Source organism: Sorex fumeus, unplaced genomic scaffold, assembly GCF_029834395.1.
Source record: "Sorex fumeus unplaced genomic scaffold, SorFum_2.1 ptg000056l, whole genome shotgun sequence".
NCBI lineage: Eukaryota > Metazoa > Chordata > Mammalia > Eulipotyphla > Soricidae > Sorex > Sorex fumeus.
The window spans coordinates 1110001-1129285 of NW_026606113.1; the positions used below are offsets into that span (position 1 = coordinate 1110001).

Consider the following 19285-nt stretch of genomic DNA (forward strand, 5'->3'; position numbering starts at 1 on the left):
GTAATTCCAGTACTATACTGAACACGCATGGCAAGAGTGGGCAATCTTTTCATGTGACATCTTAGAAGAAGGAAGGCCTTAAGATTTTTTCCCATTGAGGATAATGCTTGCTGTAAGCTTGTGGTAAATGGCTTTGACTATAACGAAGAAAGTTCCTTCAACTCACATTTTGTTGAAAGATTTTATCATGAATGGGCCCTGGATCTTTTCAAATGCATTCTCTGCATCTATTGATATGATCATGTAGTTTTTATTTTTTCTTTTATTGATATGATGAATTTTGTTTATTGGCTTATGAATGTGAAACCATTCTTACACACTTGAGATAAATCCTACTTGGTTGTGGTGTATGATCTTTTTGATAAGTTGTTTGATTCTATTTGCTAGTATTTTGTTGAGGATCTTTATATCTATATTCATCAGGGATATTGGCCCTTAATTTTCTGTGTGTGTGTGTGTGTGTGTGTGTGTGTGTGTGTGTGTGTATGTGCTGTTTCTGTCTGCTTTGTGTATTAGGGTGATATTTCCCTCATAGAAATTGTTTGGGAGTGGTTCTGTTTCTTCAGTTTCCTGGAAAAGCTTGAAAATGATTGGCAGTGAGTCCTCTATAAATGTTTAGAAGAATTTACTAATGAATCCATCTGGACCAGGACTTTTGTCTTGGGGCAGACAATCTTTGAATTTCTGTGGTTTCTGTTGTGATGTCCCTTTTTTCATTTCTGATTCTCTCTCTCTCTCTCTCTCTCTCTCTCTCTCTCTCTCTCTCTCTCTCTCTCTCTCTCTCTCCCTCTCCCTCTCCCTCTCCCTCTCTCTCTCTGTTTTTCAATCTTGTTTATTTTCTCAAAGAACTAACTCTTGGTTTCGCTGATCTTTTGTATTTGGGGTGGGGGATTCCAGATCATTAATTTCTGCTCTAAGTTTTATTATTTCCTTCCTCCTGACTTTTTAGGCTTCTTTTATTGGTCATTTTTCAAGATCTTAACTGGGAAGCCAAGTTATTTATGTAAGCCCTTTCGTTCTTTCTAATGTATACTTGTGGAGCTATAAACTTTCCTCGTCACACTGCTTTTTCTGAATCCTACAATTTCAAGTAGCTCATATCCTCTTCATTTGTTTCCAGGAATTTTTTTATTTCCTCATTGATTTTGTCTCTAACCCATGGGTTGTTCAGTAATGAACTGTTTAATTTCCAGGTGTTTGATCTGATTTTCTGGTTCTGTGTATGATTAACATCTCTGTTCAGTGCATCATGGTCAAAAAAGATAGTTGATATCATTTCTATCTTCTTGATTTTAGGGAGGTATGTTTTAAGGCCCAGTATATGCTCTATCTTGGAGAATGTAGCATGTGCACTGAAGAATAATGTGTATTCGGGTTTTGGCAGATAAAAAATCCTATATTTCTCTACTAGCCCCCTTCCATTTATTTCTTCAAAGCTAGTATTCCTTGCTGAGTATTAGTCTTGTTGATCTATCAAGAGATGACAAGTCTGTTGAAGTCTCCAACTGCTGTTGTGTTGCTACCATTTTTCTCATTGAAGTCTGTTAGCAATTTTGCTGTCCCTCATTGGGTGAATAAATATTTAGGAATAATTTCTTCCTGATGTACATATATCCCTTTATTATTACAAAATGGCCTTTGCTGTCACTTCTAACCCATTTCCGTCTGAAATCTATGTCATCAGATACTAGTATCGCCACCCTGGCCTTTGTGAAGAAGTTGTTCGATTGTGTTTGTGATTTTTGTCTTGCCCCTTCTGTCCTTCTTTTAAAGTTGGTTTTAGGTCTATGCAGTTCCTGAGCTGTTTTTTATCCATGAAATTGTGTATCATTCCTTTAAATCTAATGAGAGTCTAGCCGGGAAGTATTCTTGGTGAAGCTTTATTTCATTCAGTTTTTTGCACTATATCCCAGCACTGTCTTTTTACTCGGGTATATTCATCTGATAAGTCGGCTGTCAATCTAAGGATGGTTTTTTTCTATAATATCCTTCTTTGATCTTGATGCTTCTGGTATTGTGTCTCTATCTGTGGTATTCATCATTCTGATTGGGATATGTCTTTGAGTTTTTATATTAGTATCTCTTTTAGCTGGTACCCTTTGGGCTTCTTGGCTCTGGATGCCTACATTCTATATCTTCGGGAAATTTTCAGCAATGATGTCTTTAACTTTTACTACCTCATGGGGGTTGCCTCCTGTCCTTCTGGGACTTCATGATTCTTATGTTGTTCTGCTTGAATTCTTCCCATAGTTCTTTTGCCTGCTTGAGCGATTTTGAGATCTTTTGCCATTGTCTGTTATTACCTGAATGTTTTCTCAAGCTCATCTTCAAGTTCACTGATTCTCTTTTTAACTATTGTTACTCGACTGTTGAAGTCACCCATTCAGTTTTTCATTTCATCTACCCAATTTTTAATTAACGATATTTGTTTTTCATTTTTTTTTATTTCTGCTCTCCTTTCCTCCAGTATTTTATTGACTATTCATTCGACTGGTTCTCTCATATCCTCCTGTATTTTATTGGATATCTGATTCACTGTTTCTTTGGGCCCATTAAACATCCTCACCATTTCATCTCAGAATTCTTTATCAGAGAGATTATGTATGTGGGTATTCCTTGTTGAGGTTTCAGGCTCTTACTTCATCTACTCCCTGTGATGGGGAGGGGGAGGCGGTGGGGAGTGCTGTGTTTTTTTCCCATGGTGCCTGTGGTAGTCTTGAAGTGGTTCCTTCCAGTTCACTATCAGTGACCCCCCCCTCACTGCCAGGGAGTATCTGGGGGAGCCCCGTAGGTGGTGATCTCTTTCTCTTTGGTGTCCCTGTGTACCTTTGGCGGGGTCTCTTGTGAACGTGTTCTGTGCCTATGCTGTTACTTTTAGATTGAGTTATAGTTTCTTATGCTCACCATTATCTTTGTGAGTTTGGGAAGAATGTTGATTGTATTAGGGACTAGTGGGTCTTGGCTTAATATTTTAGGTGTAGTTAGGCTGCACTGGTGAGAGTTCAGTATGAGTCTGTGATGAAGGTGTGGGTCTTACAGGATATGGAATGGGAAATTAACTCCCCATAACTTATTTTAAAAATCTTCTTCCAGCCTCATTGCCACTACTAAGTTGGGTCTTCCATGAAAAAATAGGGTCCTGCCATCCAGTCTTCATAAAGGACATAATTTTATAAAATTTTAAAAACCACTCTACTCATAAAAGAATAGTTCCAGACAACAATATTGGAAAACCCAGAAGAGAGTATAGTTTTACTTTTTTTTATTTTTTTCCTGAGATTGTTTTGTTTTTTTTTTTTAATTTTTATTAGTGAGACACCAAGAGGTACAGTTGTAGACTTACAAATTTTTGTGCTTGGATTTCAATTATACAATGATCAAATATCCATCCCTCCAACAGTGCCCATTTCCCACCACCACGAATCCCAGTATCCCTCCCACCCACCCACCCCCACTCCTCCCCGCCCTGCCTCTGTGGCAGGGCATTCCCTTTTGTTCTCTTTCTCCTATTGGGTGTTGTGGTTTGCTAAAGAGGCAATGGATGGCAATCATGTTTGGTCTACAGTCTACTTTCAGCATGCTTCTCCCATCCTGGAAGGAGCTTCCCAACACCTTTTATTTGGTGTTCCCTTCTCTATCTGAGCTGCCTTTTCCCCTAGCATGTGTGACTGGCCTCCAAGCCATGGAGTTGGATGGAGGTACTAATCTCGGCCATTCTTGGGTGTTAGTCTCCTATTTTGTTACTTTATGTTCCCCAGATGTCGGAGAGTATAGTTTTAAAAAGTGGTAGAGACTGAATTAGTTTTGAGTTCAAATAAGTGACTGCTAGTTTAATACAATAATTTATGTTGATATTTACTAAATCAGTACTAAATTTTAGCTTTCATAATATTTTCATTTTATATTTTATAATCTGTATTTAAAAGGGGAGAAAGTATTGTTTTTGTTGTCCATTTTGTAATTTATTATTAAGAACTTTGACTATCAGCATTTTGATAGGCACCCTGCCATTTTCAATTTCAGGTTGAAGCCATCCTTGTCAATATTTTTGGTGGAATCGTCAACTGTGCCATCATTGCCAATGGGATCACCAAAGCTTGCCGGGAGCTTGAACTGAAAGTGCCCCTGGTGGTCCGACTGGAAGGTGAGTTATGGCAGTTGCTGCTGTGCCAATGCCTCTGACTTTTCTGAGAGTAGGTGGCCCGTGTGTTCTGTACTCAGAAACATCCTAAGAAAGCACAAGGAAGCATGGACTTAACTACGGATACAGAACTACTCTACTGCTTTTAGCCTCTAACAAACTTTAGTTAACTCTCCAAGAGTTGCTTATGGTATGATTTTCCAGAAATATCAAGCCTGTTCTAGAGTGGGGACCCGTCATTATTAATTGGTTCATGAAATTAGTGTTTTGGAGAAAGCACTGTGAGAAATGCTGTTCCACAAAATATCCATCATGGGAAAGCAGCAGTGCTCAAACTTTCTGGTCTCAAGACTCCATTGCTTGTTAAAATTGATGAGCCCAAAGAGTGCTAGTGTATTTTGAGTTGCATCTGTTGAAGTTTCTTAATTCAAAGTTAATGTGGCAAAAGAAATCGCAGCTTGACATTTTAAAAAATACTCTTCAATAGTAGAATTTTAATTTTTGTATTCAACAGTTTGTATATAAATTTATGTACCATATATTTTATGAGAAATGATGACCCCTTGAAAATTATAAGAAAATAGCAGAATTGTTTGACTGCTAGACTGGCAAATACCTTTTGTATATATCTTACACTTCATCGTGTATCTTAAATTTCCTTCCATGTGGGATCTGTTACAATATAGTACTTTTGTAGAATTTATGAAGAAAACCCAGCCTCATAAACATATGTGTTTGGGAAAGAAAGGGTTGTTTTTAAAAGGAAAAAATGATCATATAATTGTGATGTTTCCTTGGTACTACACTGTAGTACAGAAGTAATAGCTTCTTTATTAAAGATAAATTTTAACTCTAAGACATTTCAATAAACTTTTTATGCTGTTATATTAGTATTGATCTGTCTTGGATATTAAATAGATTGTGTGTGTGTTTGTGTGTAACTTGCAGGATCACACATTCATTAAATAGGAAATGTGAGGTTATGCAAATCTTCCAAATGTTGACAAATTTTAACATACACATTTACACTTGTTAATATGACACCATTCTCATAAGAAATGCTTCTAAGTATTGGGAAGCTGTCAAGATGATAGAGTGTTCCAAGAATCCTAATTTTCTCTTAAAAGCACAAATTTTGTCACCACCCATGAAATGGTCAATTTGTTTTCCATGAAGAAACAGCTTTGCTTCTCCCATTTTTGAGAAATTATCTATCATATAATGAAGTTTTGGCAACTACAATGTGCCTGCCATTCTGCACCTTTCCCCTCTCCAAACGAAGAACATTCCTTGGAAAAGCGGTTGGTCAGCTTGCTTCTGAAACAAAACCATTTGTACACTTTTCCTCAGAATAGCAATCACAATTAGTATGCAACACTAATGTTTTCTATATACTTTCCATTTAGTCTCATAGAGTATTAAAAAAGATAGGCACTCAAGGGTTGAGATTTAATAAAACTAGCGTTTTCGGTGTTCATTGAGGGCATTCATACTCTAAACTTTTTCCTTCTTACTCCAAATATACGGTGGTAGAAAATACTACATCATTTGGTAACATACCAGCATTTTACTTGCCATTTCTTTTATCAGTCTGAATACTAATAAGGTATAGTTATTGGCTATATTATTACTATAAAAGACTTTTTTTACATAAGGCATTGCCACCTCCCCAGAATTCTGTGAAACTACCACTGTAGCAAAAACAGTACCAAAAAGAAGTACTTCTTGTGCAACTGTGCAGAAGTCCTTTCCACATTGTCAGCCAAACTAAAATGTCCTAGACACTCCCTGGAACAAATTTCAGCATTCTTGTCTAGGAACCATTCCCTAACTTCAGTGCTATTCTCATCATTTCCCCTAGACCTTCTTTCTCCTTAAAATAAAGTCCAGGGATATTCTGACTTTTCTCTGTATGTCTATTGAAGTCAAAATTCTAATAAGGTTGCATACTTTCTTTCTGTTTGCTGCTTTCATCAGTTACTTCCTGCTCCTCTCCTTTCTCTTTACGTGAGCTTCTCTGCCTCACAAACATCCATCTGCACCATATGGACTTGATGCAAATAATGATCATAAAAGAAAAATGAAAAGAGCAGAAGCTCCAGTTGGCAAAGTTTAATATGAACATTAAAACATCCTCGTTAATTAAATCTTCTTCAAAATGTAAATGCAATCTAATTGGTTTCAATAAAAATAATTTGAATGGAATGAAGATGATTGACAGGATTGCAATGTAAAGAAAATTGATCAAGGAGTTAATGGGTTCCTCACTGTAGATAGAATTCTTGTTAAAATGTTGATGTCAGGTGCTGGAGATATATACCAGGGGCTAAAGCATTTGCTTGCACAAGGAAAGTTTGGGTTGGATACTGCATGTGTTCCCCCAAGCATGACCAGAAATGACCCTTGAGGACAGAGCCAAAAGTAAGCCCTGAGCAGTACAAAGCATTGCCCCCAAACTCCAAATACAGAACAAAATGTTTATGTCAGACTGTGTTCAAAGTCACAGGGCTTAGTGACAGTGCCCATCAAACTCTCAAAGTTATCTCTTTTTTCTTCTTCAAGAACAGATCTCATTCTCTATAAGCATATCTTCTTCGTGTATATTAAAAAGGTATGAATCAGAGAAGAGAATATGCTATACTGGCTTCATTCTTTCTAGTGATCTTTACTATACTGATGTCAGCAGGTACTTGTAATTATTAGTTATCAGTAGAAGAGTATCCAAAGCATGTGGTCCTAGAAGAGAATGTTATCCCACTTCTAATCTTTCCAAAGTATTAAAAGGAGAATATCTCTGCATTTCCAGAATTAAGTATTCCAGATGTAAGAGTTCCTTGTAATTTAATGTATATCTGTAGTGTATATTTGGACAAGAAAAGTGCCGAAATGTGCAAAATACCACATCCAAGATTATTTGGCTTGATAGTCTCTGCCTCCTGTGTCATAGGTCTAGCTGAGCCATATGTTGTAAATTTGAAGTTTGCTAGACAGTCGGATTTTCATCATTTGATCTAATGTACTTAAAAGATATAAGCCTCTATTTGATTTTAATATAAACACGGTTAATTAAAATAATAAATTCTATGTGCAGGTTGTTGGGCTTGAGGCACTAAGGAGAACATATAGAAATATAAGAAATGATCTGTTACCAAAAAAAACTAGGAATATAAGCCAATTGAAACAAGAAAATGATGCATGATAATACATTAAAAAGTTAGCAACTTTTTGCTGTTATGGGGTATGCATCTTCTTGGAGTGGCCAACAGGATATCCACTAAAAATCACATAAGCCCATAAGGCTTGTGGTATCTTCAGACATAATTGATACCTCACAGTACCCGTAATACCATGGGGAAGTGAATGTGATGACTGAGGCTAAACTCAGAAAGGAAGCTGTATTCCAATTTTATGTAAGATAAAAATATCTATAGTGACCTTCTTTGTCTCTCTTCTCCTTTTATCATCATAGCCCCTGCCTTATAACTAGCACCTAGATAACCTAGGTACTTTATCAAGAAAAAGAAAAGACCAGTCTTAAAATTGAAGAAACCCTACACAGAAGAAAGAAGAAAAATTCAGCTCTAAGTTTACTCTCAGTGCTAATCATAAATAATAAGATGTAAAAGTCTTGAAACCACACCACCCATAAAATTCCTTTGAAAGGGAGCTAAACACAAACCAAGCTAGTCTTTTTTTTTCCTTTTTGAGATAGGGCAATACAGACTCCCGCAAAGCATGTGTCCTCAGCTGAGTTCTTGTAATAGCTTGGCCTAAATTCACTTGCATATTCGTTTTTAAACTTAGTATCTTCTACTATAGTTATAATGCACTTAGAAGTGTGCTAGAACAGAAAATTATAAAATAGTTTCCAAGTTGAAATGGATTTAATATTTAAATAATAAAAAGGTAAAGAGGAGAGAATTTATTAGAGGACTAGAGACAGTCAGTTCCACTGATACTTGGAAAATGGTCTTGACATTCTTACTGGTAGAAAGTGAAATTCAGGATCTGGGTAGATCTGAAAGCGGTTGTAGAGAGATTAATGTCTTTTATCGTCAGAATACCAGAGTTAAAAAGCCAAGTTTTTCAGTCAGAGTCAATATTAATTATGTAAAATTTTTTAAAAACACACAACAAAAAACAAACAAAAAAAACCTGCCTAGGCACACCTACCAGATAGAGGTAAAGGTCAAGCAGAGAAGACACAGAAAAGGAGATAAAAAGCAAGGGTGGGTCTAGGATTTTAAATCTAATGGACAAGAGAATTTGGACTGGGGAAAGTCAGAAGTGAGGACAAGAGAACTTAGGAGAAAATTCACTAGGATTTTGTTATCCTAAATTCAAGATGAGGCTTTACAATCAGACAGGGTGACCGGGAGCAAAGACACATAGGGGATTCAGCGGGAATCCTAAGGTCATAGAACAAATCAGTAAGACAGCCCATTTTGATGGCACTCAACTTGCTGTATCAGAAATGGTTGTCTCTGAAGTAAAGCTGAGTTCTGATGGTAAGCCTAAACAAAATCTTGTCTGTTTCACATTGTTACTACTGAAGAGAAGGTTGTTAAGAAAGGGATCGTTAAGAAATTTTTCTTTCATAGAACCTGGACTTTTTATTTGTAGTCTTTGGGTTAGAACATAAGTCTTCTCCTCCCACAAATCTCCCTGAATTTTTTTATATTTTACCCAAAGTTAGAGTGTGAGTTGATTTGTTCTGTTTGTGTATGTGTGTATGTATGTATGTGTGTGTGTATGTGTGTGTGATTGTATATCTGTCTGACTCTCATTTCTAAACAGAGTAACTCTTTATTGTCAGTGATAATAGAGAAAAACAATGGTATAAAAAGGCAGGGACATTTGTGTAATTCAAATAGTCTCTATTTGATTTAACCTAACTACCTTCTATTTCACCTGATGAATTTCTTATTGATATTTATTCATATTAATATTAAGTTTTTTCATGTTCCAAGAACATCCACACCATTGCATATCTAGTGAGATAAGTCAGTGAGTATCCCTAATCCTGGCATCTCTGAAAAAAATGGAAACACATAGAAATTAATTATGGTAGATTTAAATTAATCTTAAAAATTATTATTATTGCTTTTATTAAGCATTTCTAAGTTGCAGAGACATAGCCATGTTACTTTAAAGTCTAAACAGATTTTTTCTAATTTTTCTAATGACCATGCCATTTAAAATCCAGATAATTATCTTTGCTATTAGCAAAAATGTGGCCTCTTTTGATGAGTAGGTAGGCAGCTGAATTTCCTTACCATAAATTTCACCAATTTGAAACTCATATTTTAAAGATTATTGCCACAAACATTGTATTAGTGTTGTCCTGAGGAAAGTTTTGATCAATCAAATCAGGCTTGATTTAATGGGATTTTGTGGACAAATCTTTGTTCTCAGCTATATAATAATTACAAGCTCTTTTACCAGTGGATAAGGAACGGATTACTCTCCTCTTTGAAAACAGTAACTTTATAATTACCTGTATTTGCTTTCCTTACAGAATAGAACTCACCAGCTGAGACACAGAATTATTTTTATTTAAAAAGCTCTGGGTAAATTGAATAACTACATTTAGGGGGAGTTTAGCATTTGTGAAAAGGGTTTTCTCTTTGTTTCCTGGCATGAGTAAGAAAAAAAATATGCAAAGAGTTTTTACTTTTTTGAAATGTCTACATACAGGGCACAAATATTACCTAGATATTTAATTTAGCTGAGCCCATGACCATTTAGTTATTGACAGTTTTGTATATTTGATGTGCAAATGTGTCTCAGTCAGAGTTTTGGTTTTTTATATGGGTGTCTTTGCAGTTCTGCATTGAAATCTGCAAAGATAATCAGAGGAGGTTGGTTGTTGTTTTAGAATATTTTTAAAATTCTTATCCCACTTGAAACCATCACAAACCCCTGTGTTCTAATATACCCAAAAGGGAATTTGCTTTACTCTTCGGAACTCATTAGGATTCCAAAAGAGTATATAAAAAGTAATTGTGAAAATAATATTTTATACAGTGAATTATGTTTCTTCTAGTTAGATTATCCCAATTTGATAGGTACACTCTATAGCAAAAGTTTCATTTTAACAGCATAAACATTTGCTTCTCTCTTGTCAAATATCTTTAGAGATAAGAGTTCCCCTCCCGGTTGCCTTTCTTATTACAAATCTCTCTAACGTTCCTTACTTAAACTTTCTCTAAAATTGTTGATAATGCATCTCTAAGTAAGAATCTGTATTCTCTTTCTTTCTTTAGTAAATGAGTACCTCTTCTCAAGGACTCTTAGTTGTCATTGCTCTCTGCAGTCCTGACAGATTGGAGCCACAACCAGAGAAATGCAAATCAAATGACCTTTCTAGCACTGACAAAATAAAATTGCTCTGTGATACTTTGATCCGCAAAAAGGAAAAAGAAAAGGAAAACACACACACACACACACACACACACACACACACACACACACACAACCATAAACCTCCTCAATGAGAACTAAAACATTCAGAAACAGCTGCAGAGCTTACAGCTGTATACATACACTTGGCAGCTGTCCATTCAGAAAGTCTTCAATTACACTAGAGTATCAGAACAAGAAAGAGAGCAGTAATTATTCCTTTGACTCCCATCAAAAACAAACAAACAGAAACAGCCTTAATAGACTGACTGTGTCTGACTAGCTTAAAAAAGTTGTTTTTCAGAATGCTTGAGCCCTAGGTGTGCTGCCTTCAATAGAAAATAAGCACCTTCTAGCTAGTGGTGGCATTCTCTGGGGTAGAGTGAATTCAGATGCCCAAGAGAGGTCTGATTCTGTCTGGTAATCTCCCCAGCCCCTCTGCACATTTCCTGGTTTGTGCAGAGCTCTAGCATTTCATCTTCCTTTCTCTGTCCCAGTCCTCCCATCCTCACCTCAGCCTTAATGAGCTCATCTTATCCTCTCTCCACGTTAGGGTGTAGCTGTCATTAAATGAAGTTCCTGAAGAATTTGGATTTTCAGGGCGTATGTCTTCTCTTTCTTTTCAGTTCTGTAGTGCATACTCCATTCTCCAGGTGCCCATTTTCTGCCTATCCCATTCATTTCTCACCTTGTTCTCTGCCTCTTCCATCCCCACTCACTTTTTTTCCTCTCCTACCTTCCTCTGGCTGGGTTATTTCCTGCACATTGATAACTGTCAGTCTTCCTGCATTTCCTTCCTAATGTGTAATTCATCAGCACCTGGTTAAACCAAATGACACATTAGAAACAATCGTGTTCTGCCATCAAGCCTTAAATCATCTTATTGTCTAAATTGAAAAACACTTAATGCTGAGACTTTGTCACATTTGAACAGTAGACCAAGTCTCCTGGGACTTAACCTATTAAGCTAGTTAAAGCTTTCTTGCATCGAACATTTGACTTTCCAGGAGTGATCTCCTATTGGTGGATACCTTGAGTTTACATTTTACTTTGAAACAGATCATGTGAGCAAAGGAAATACATATCAGTTTGGACATTCAGAGCATCACACAGCTAATGCCTAGGGTACCTCAAGAAAATATTTACTGTGATTAAGGAAGATGCCTCTGTGTTATGCTCATGTCTTTGGTGATGTTTCTTTAATACTTTGTTTCTGATGTTGATCCTCTCCAACTACCTTCATCAAAAGCTTGTCCCTAAGACGTCAATGTAATTGTTCCTGGGCAACCGCTACTGGGACGCTCTGACATGCTCTTCTCTTACTTCTCTCCAATCTGACTCTCCCTCAGTGAAAAGATGAAATTAATCTTTAGTTCACAGTTGGTGCAGAAGAGACAGTGGGCTGTATTTGGCCTGCAGGCTATGGTTTGTGGGCCCTGGTTAAGAACAGTACAACCTGAGCTAGAATTAGACCTCTTGTGGTTGACTGGGTGAACTGTGAAAATTATTTAACTACTCTGCATCTCAGTTTTCTCCTAAAGGAGATTACCCAATATTCCTTCTAGCACTCATAAACCTGACCAAGTGCCATGTGGCTTTGTAGTGAGGAAAAGCTCCGAATCTTCTCCTGGCTTAATCTTCCACTTGCTGGAGGAAGCTGGGAAATGTTTCTACGCCTCCACGGTCTCTTCTGTAAAATGGGTGTAAACGCAATACCAGTATCAGGGGTATAACAGTGATTAAAATCTATAGATGTGAATTCTAGTTAACTCACATATGAATCATTTATTATATTAATATGTGTATATATGTATATATACATACATATACTCAGTAAGTGATACTGTTCCTTAAAAGAAACACTCAATTCCTACAAAACCAATTATTTGTAAAAGCTTTTACACACTTACAGGTGAGATACTGGCTTTCTTCAGAGCCTGTGTTAATAGGCTGACCAAATGGGAGGATAGAGGCTTCACATTTTGTTTCTTCTTTTTCTGCATCTTTGAACAGCCTATAATTTGTGTCCCTTCATTATCTTCTCACACACATAAAGCAAAGAGCAGGTTTTGATAAATTAACTTCATGATCTGTCTATAGCTCTCTCACCCCACCCAGTGGTAAAATATGAAGAGGTGGAAAATGTTCTAAGATTTTAATAATTATTTCTCTTTTTGTAATAACCTCTGAAAATACAAGATTTCACTTTAAAATCATTCCTCCTACTGCATACATGCAGTGGGTAGATAAAAATTATTAAATGGTAAACTGAGGCATGTTAAAAACATGATTGCCACTCATTGCCTCTTTTGCAAACCACAATACCCAAAAGGAGAGAGAGAACAAAAGGGAATGCCCTGCCAGAGAGGCAGGGTGGGATGAGGGGGATGGTGGGTGGGAGGGATACTGGGATCCGTAGTGGTGGGAAATGGGCACTGGTGGAGGGATGGGTATTTGATCACTGTATAATTGAAACCCAAGCACAAAAATTTCTAAGTCTACAACTGTACCTCCTGGTGTCTCACTAATAAAAATAAAAATTTTAAGTGTAGGTAGAATTCAATTTTACATGGTCCTCTAGGAGATTAAAATGAGCTCTGAGGATCTGTACAAAAGACTTTATAGAGGCAAAAGGAACAGAAACAAGGGTTGGGGACGGATGACTAGTAATTTCAATGCTATATTATAGCACAGCGGTAGGGTGTTCGCCTTACAAGCGGCCAACATGGCCGACCCGAGTTCGATTCCTCCGCCCCTCTCGGAGAGCCTGGCAAGCTACCAAGAGTATTTGATATGCCAAACACAGTAACAACAAAGTCTCCAATGGAGACGTTACTGGGCCGCTCGAGCAAATTATTTTCCTTCATGAATGACATGGCTCTCTTTGGCAGATTACCTTCTAGTGGTCCTTCCTGATTGGATAGTTTAAAACACTGCTGGGTTAAGTGATGTTTTGGTGAAGAAGCAGCCTCTTGTCTTGTTTGTAGCACATTAATTTGAGTGACTTGCAAAAGCAGACACTAGGAAGTGTCTGAAGTTCAACCATTAGACACTAGGAAGTATTGTGAGTTGAGCGGGTGGTTATTAAAAATATTGTCATAGCATCTCATTAAAATTCAGTACAGATGGGGCCAGAGTGACAGTCTCAGCTGTACAGTACAGCTTTTGCCTTGCATGAGGCTGATTCCGCTTGCCCACAGTCCTCAGGAGTGTAAAGCCTAAAGTAAGCCCTGGGTACCTGTGACCCAAGAACAAAACAATAAAGTGAGGTAACATTTAATGACTATCAAAACATATCCGCACCACTATGTAAACATGGGGAGGGGATCCGTTTCCTTAGCAATTGGGTGCATTGGCATAAACAGTCACTCTGGAATTCTTAATTCCATGGTTGATGTTAAAGTAGCTATCAGGATTTCTATTTGTAAATGATGTCAGAACATAAATAAATAAATAAATAAATAAAGGCAGAGCCAAGATGAGTAGATATTGACCACTGGCAAAAAGAAAGAAATCAAAGAAATCTCAGATTCTCAAGAAAATATCATTAACAATGATTCCACAAACTAGTAAATGTTTTCCAAGTGTTTCTTATTTCCTCTTCCCCCCCACCCAATGACCTGATTTCTGTGGCTGATCTCTTTCTTTCTAATCTGTTTCCCACTTCCCCTCCCAGCTGCTCTCTCTTAACAGGGTTGAGGAAGGAAGGTTTTTCAAGCAGGAATTGACTTACTTTGCTTCTCCCTGCATTGTCCATAGCTTTGCCCTTGGAGAAGAATCCCTCCCACATCATCTTTGCGCTCTCTCTCTCTCTCTCTCTCTCTCTCTCTCTCTCTCTCTTGCTCTCGCTCTCGCTCTCTCTCTCTCTCTCTGTCTCTCTGTCTCTATCTCTCTCTCTCATTTCCACTTTCTTGCCTAAATCACTAGCCTCTCCTCCTTCCTGCCTTTTCTCTTCTTTTGCCTCATTTCCATTCTCCCTATGTGTATCCCTTACGAATTTATGTATTTTTCTCCCCCTTTTTTTTCTGCCTTGGCCCCTCTTGCTCTTTTTTTCTCTGTCTCTCTTTCTCTTTTTAGCTTGTGCTTGGAGCATCTTCCCCCACTACTGCCCCTGCATGACAGATATTCGTTTAGCCGCACTCACTCCTCATATTTCTCCAAGTCCTATACCTGAGCTTTATATTTTATTGTCAGAGTTCCTTTCCAATCTGCTTGGTTCTGAGTATGCCCAATATATCCTTAATAATTAAGGTTGTAATTAAAATGTAACTGCAAGTATAGTTAAAATTCACTTTAGTGATTCTGGAATTAGGAAGCAATTAGGCATTTTGATATGGCCTTGAAGAAGCAGCTGGGAGATATTTTGCAAAGTTTTTCCATCCCTCTGTATTCTGGTTCTTCCCACTGTTTAATCTTGAGCACTAAGATTAAATACAGTCACATAAAACGAACTGGGCTCTCAAATGCTCTTCTTAAAAGGCCAGTGGAGAAATCCTGAGAATCCTCCAAAGCTCACAGTTTCTCCCTGTCTTTCTTCAAGCTCTATTTTAAGTCTTTCAAATAAGGGTTGTTTGTTTTGTTTTGTTTTGTTTGTTTTTCGTTTTTGGATTTTTGGGTTTTATTTTTTTTTTGCTTTTTGGGTCACACCCAGCGATGCACAGGGGGTACTCCTGGCTCATGCACTTAGGAGTTACTCCTGGCAGTGCTCGGGGGACCATATGGGATGCTGGGAATCGAACCCCAGTCGGCCGCGTGCAAGGCAGACACCCTACCCACTATGCTGTTGCTCAAATAAGGGGTTGTGAGAGTATTCGGCCTAATGGGTGATTAGACTGCATCTCACCTCCCCACTTTGTATGTATGAGTCTATAAGCAGATAAATGACAGAAGAAGATGCCAATTCTGGAGACTAGGCATGATGAATGCCAGTGCTCATGAGACTTATATTTATTGGGGTCAAGAGAAACATGAGTAAATAATCCCCAAAGTGCTATGACTTTGAAAGCCCCCCAGAGCTCTCAAAGCTCATTTTAAAGCCCCCATTGACTTCGGAAGTCAGGTTGGTAATAAGAAAACATATCCTCCAAATGTCATTTAATCATCTTAATTCATAAGATATTTAATAAGATATTTAATTTTCTCTAAATTTTCAGGGTACCTTAAGTATCCTTAAATATCCAACCCACACGGCAGAGCCTGGCAAGCTATCCGTGGTCTATGCCAAATAGACCAAATTGATATGCCAAATCCAGTAATAAATGGATCTCATTTCCCTAACCCTGATTATGCAGAGTCGAGAAGGATATGGAAGGAGAAGCTGACATCAATCCCATCATGCTCTTTTCGACCACATGATGGATATGTCGTTCCCAATGTTCTCCCTTCCGAAATCCAACATGCCATCTCATCGGTAAAGAAACAAAAAGCACCTGGCCCAGACAAGATCAGACCTGAACACCTGAAGAACTTACCATCAGTACTCATCAATACATTAGCTCGACTCTTCACACGCTACCTGTCTGAATGCAAGGTTCCATCCCAATGGAAAACCAGCAAGACTGTACTACTATACAAGAAAGGAGACATCCACGACATTGGCAACTATCGCCCAATCTGCCTATTGTCTGTCATCTACAAACTATTCACTCGAGTCATCCTGAATAGGATTAGCAGAACACTAGATGAAGGACAACCATGTGAACAAGCTGGATTCCGAAAAGGATTCAGTACCATTGACCATATCCACACAATAACCAAGCTCATTGAGGTATCTCGGGAGTTCAAAATGCCGCTCTGTCTAACGTTCATTGATTTAAAGAAGGCCTTTGATTCTGTTGAGACGGAAGCGGTCATGGAAGCCCTAGCCAATCAGGGCGTACAAACTCAATACATCAGGATCCTTCGTGAGCTCTATTGCGGATTCACTACCAAGATCTCACCATTCTACAAAGAAGTAATCATCCATATCAAGAGAGGGGTTCGGCAGGGTGATACCATTTCACCAAAACTCTTCAGTGCCACCCTCGAGAACATCATGCGACGACTAGAATGGGAAAACATGGGAGTGAAGATAGATGGTCGGCAACTACACCACCTCCGCTTTGCTGATGACATCGTTCTAATAACACCAAACATCAGCCAAGCGGCACAAATGCTGGCAGACTTTGACCGTGAGTGTGGAAAGGTCGGACTACAGCTGAATCTTACGAAGACAATGTTTATGAGAAACAGCCTTGTTCCTGACGCTCCATTCGCTCTCAACGGAACCACCATCTCTGAATGCAACAGTTATATATACTTAGGTCGAGAAATCAACATGATGAATGACCTGGCACCTGAGTTACGCAGGAGGAAGAGAGCGGCTTGGAATGCCTTCAAGAGCATTGAAGAAATAACTAAAAGGACAAAGAACCTCCAGCTACGAGCACATCTCTTTGATTCCACAATTCTTCCTGCATTAACATATGCCTCAGAGACCTGGACCCTACGAAAACAGGATGAGAACACTATTCGGGTCTCTCAAAGAGGAATCGAAAGAACTATGCTTGGAATATCACGATTCACTCAAATGAGAGATAGAATCCGGAGTTCTGATCTTCGTCAACGCTCAAGAATCAGGGACGCTGTCTCATTTGCCAAGACATCAAAAATCAGATGGGCTGGACACGTAATGAGGTTTACAGACAACCGCTGGACTAGAGCCATTACTGATTGGATTCCACGAGACATCAAAAGATCACGTGGACGCCCACCTATAAGATGGTCAGACTTCTTCGTCAAGACCCTAAATGATCGGTTTGAGGCTCTACATGTTCCTAAAACGAACAGATACCATTGGGCTATGCTAGCACGCAACCGGGATGAATGGAGACGTTACTGGCACCCGCTCGAATAAATCGATGAATAACGGGGATTAAGTGATAAGTGATTAAGTGAATTCATAAGATGAATTATGAATTCAGGTGTCTGCTAGGCAGAGAGAGCGCAACTCCAAGCAGAAGGCAGAGTAGGCCAAAGAGTCAGCAGGTTCTTACATTTCTCAGTCAATGAGTTCTCTCCTTGGCTACATTGGTTGATACCTAAGGACTGATGTAAGAGCGGCTTGATTCAAATGAAGAGCAGCTCATTCAATTACTCTCTCTCTCTCTCTCTCTCTCTCTCTCTATATATATATATATATATATATACACACACACATATAAATAATGGTATCAAGAGCTGGTTTCATTCATTCACAGAGAACAGAGGCAAAGGTTAACAAATAGGGTAAGAACCACGATAAAGTTGAGGCCTAGGGAGAGACCTACTGGTTTATCACTTGACTCCCAATACTCTCACACTGCTGCACATTTGCACCCTTTCTCTTGTCCATGAGCTTAAGAGCTAGTTAAGTCCTTTGCATGCTACTACTTTCTCTTTCAAGCCTATGACCCCTCTAGATCCTCAAGAAAGCGAATCTCACTGAACAAGCTACTGACCATTGTTTGTAGTTGACTGACCTTGAATGGGTACAGTCAGTGTCTGAGAACAGACAATCAGGGTGTCATGGGAGGAATACCATGTAGTTCCTCCTAGAGAAGGAGGCAATGATAAGGAAGCCAGAAAGCGGTGGTTGGAAGGAGCAGACACCCTTGCAGTACCTTGTTTGTATATAATAAATAGCTTCAAAGAGGTTCATATCTAGGCAAATGCCACAAATTTTAAACGGCAAACAAGAGTCATTGGAAAATCAAGGAATTCTATTTAAGTCATCAGCCTCAGTATTCTTGATTAAAGTGTGGGGTAGGGGAGGAGAGGAGAGAAGAGATGATTTATATATATCTCACCCGCAGATCATTGTAAGAGTCAGTAAAGTAATGCAGAACTTTATCAGCCACCAAACCACATTTAAAAAAAATTACCAACATTTTTATGACATTGATCTACCAAATCATAAGAAGAAGTTATTCCAGGTTTAGAATGGATGTTTCAAGTAATTGTGCCAGAAACAGTTATGAGATCCAGTGCATGTTTTATTCCTTGACTTTCTTTCTATGGCTAACCATACCAGCCTCTTGTTAGTCTTTGCCTCATTTTTGCCTCACCTTTCTCATCTCGGAAAGTGTAGGATCACAATGGGTTTGTCCTTTCAGCCTTGCCACGGGGAACTTAGTTTACGTTAAAGCAATGTCCTTTCTGTATGGACACAGAAAGACAGTTAGTACTATGCTTTGTAACTTGGGAGTTGATTGACTCCAGTAATATTTACTCCTGGGCACCTGCTTTCTCGACTCAGTTGCCCTTAGTTCCTAGCACCCCAAAAACAGGGTCCCAACGAAGGACTGAATGAACCCAGGGCAAGCTGTGATCTACCTTGGCATCGAAATGGGCCAGGCCAAAGCACCACTATACTCAACTATAAGAGAGCATGATCATAGACAAATGCCATCATGATCCAAAAGTAACAACGAGATTAGGACCTTGCTGGAGTTAGGAAGACTAACCTGGCCTGAGGACTGTGGTAAGACGTCCTCATGAAGAACCAAACACTAAGTTGATATATGTCTTACTGTGCTCATACAGAATGATATTGCTAGAAATATTAGAAGTAGATTTACTACAACTATTTAAGTGGATTACTAGCTGAGGAAAGAAGAAGTGACACACCCTGAATGGGATCCCGCCCTTAAGCGGATCTCCTTACTAATCCAGAGTGATGTCTTTAAGATGAGATTTTATCCTTGAGTTAATCTCCTGGAGGAG

The 19285-nt window shown here is 38.5% G+C and overlaps 1 protein-coding gene across 1 annotated transcript in view; it reads left to right on the forward strand.

The window, feature by feature from the left end:
- Positions 1-19285, forward strand: part of SUCLG2 (succinate-CoA ligase GDP-forming subunit beta) — a 369070-nt gene that overhangs the window by 343068 nt on the left and 6717 nt on the right. The window contains exon 10 of the mRNA XM_056125636.1: positions 4024-4144. Within this exon, the coding sequence (XP_055981611.1) occupies positions 4024-4144 (121 nt within the window). The remainder of the gene's footprint in view (positions 1-4023; positions 4145-19285) is intronic.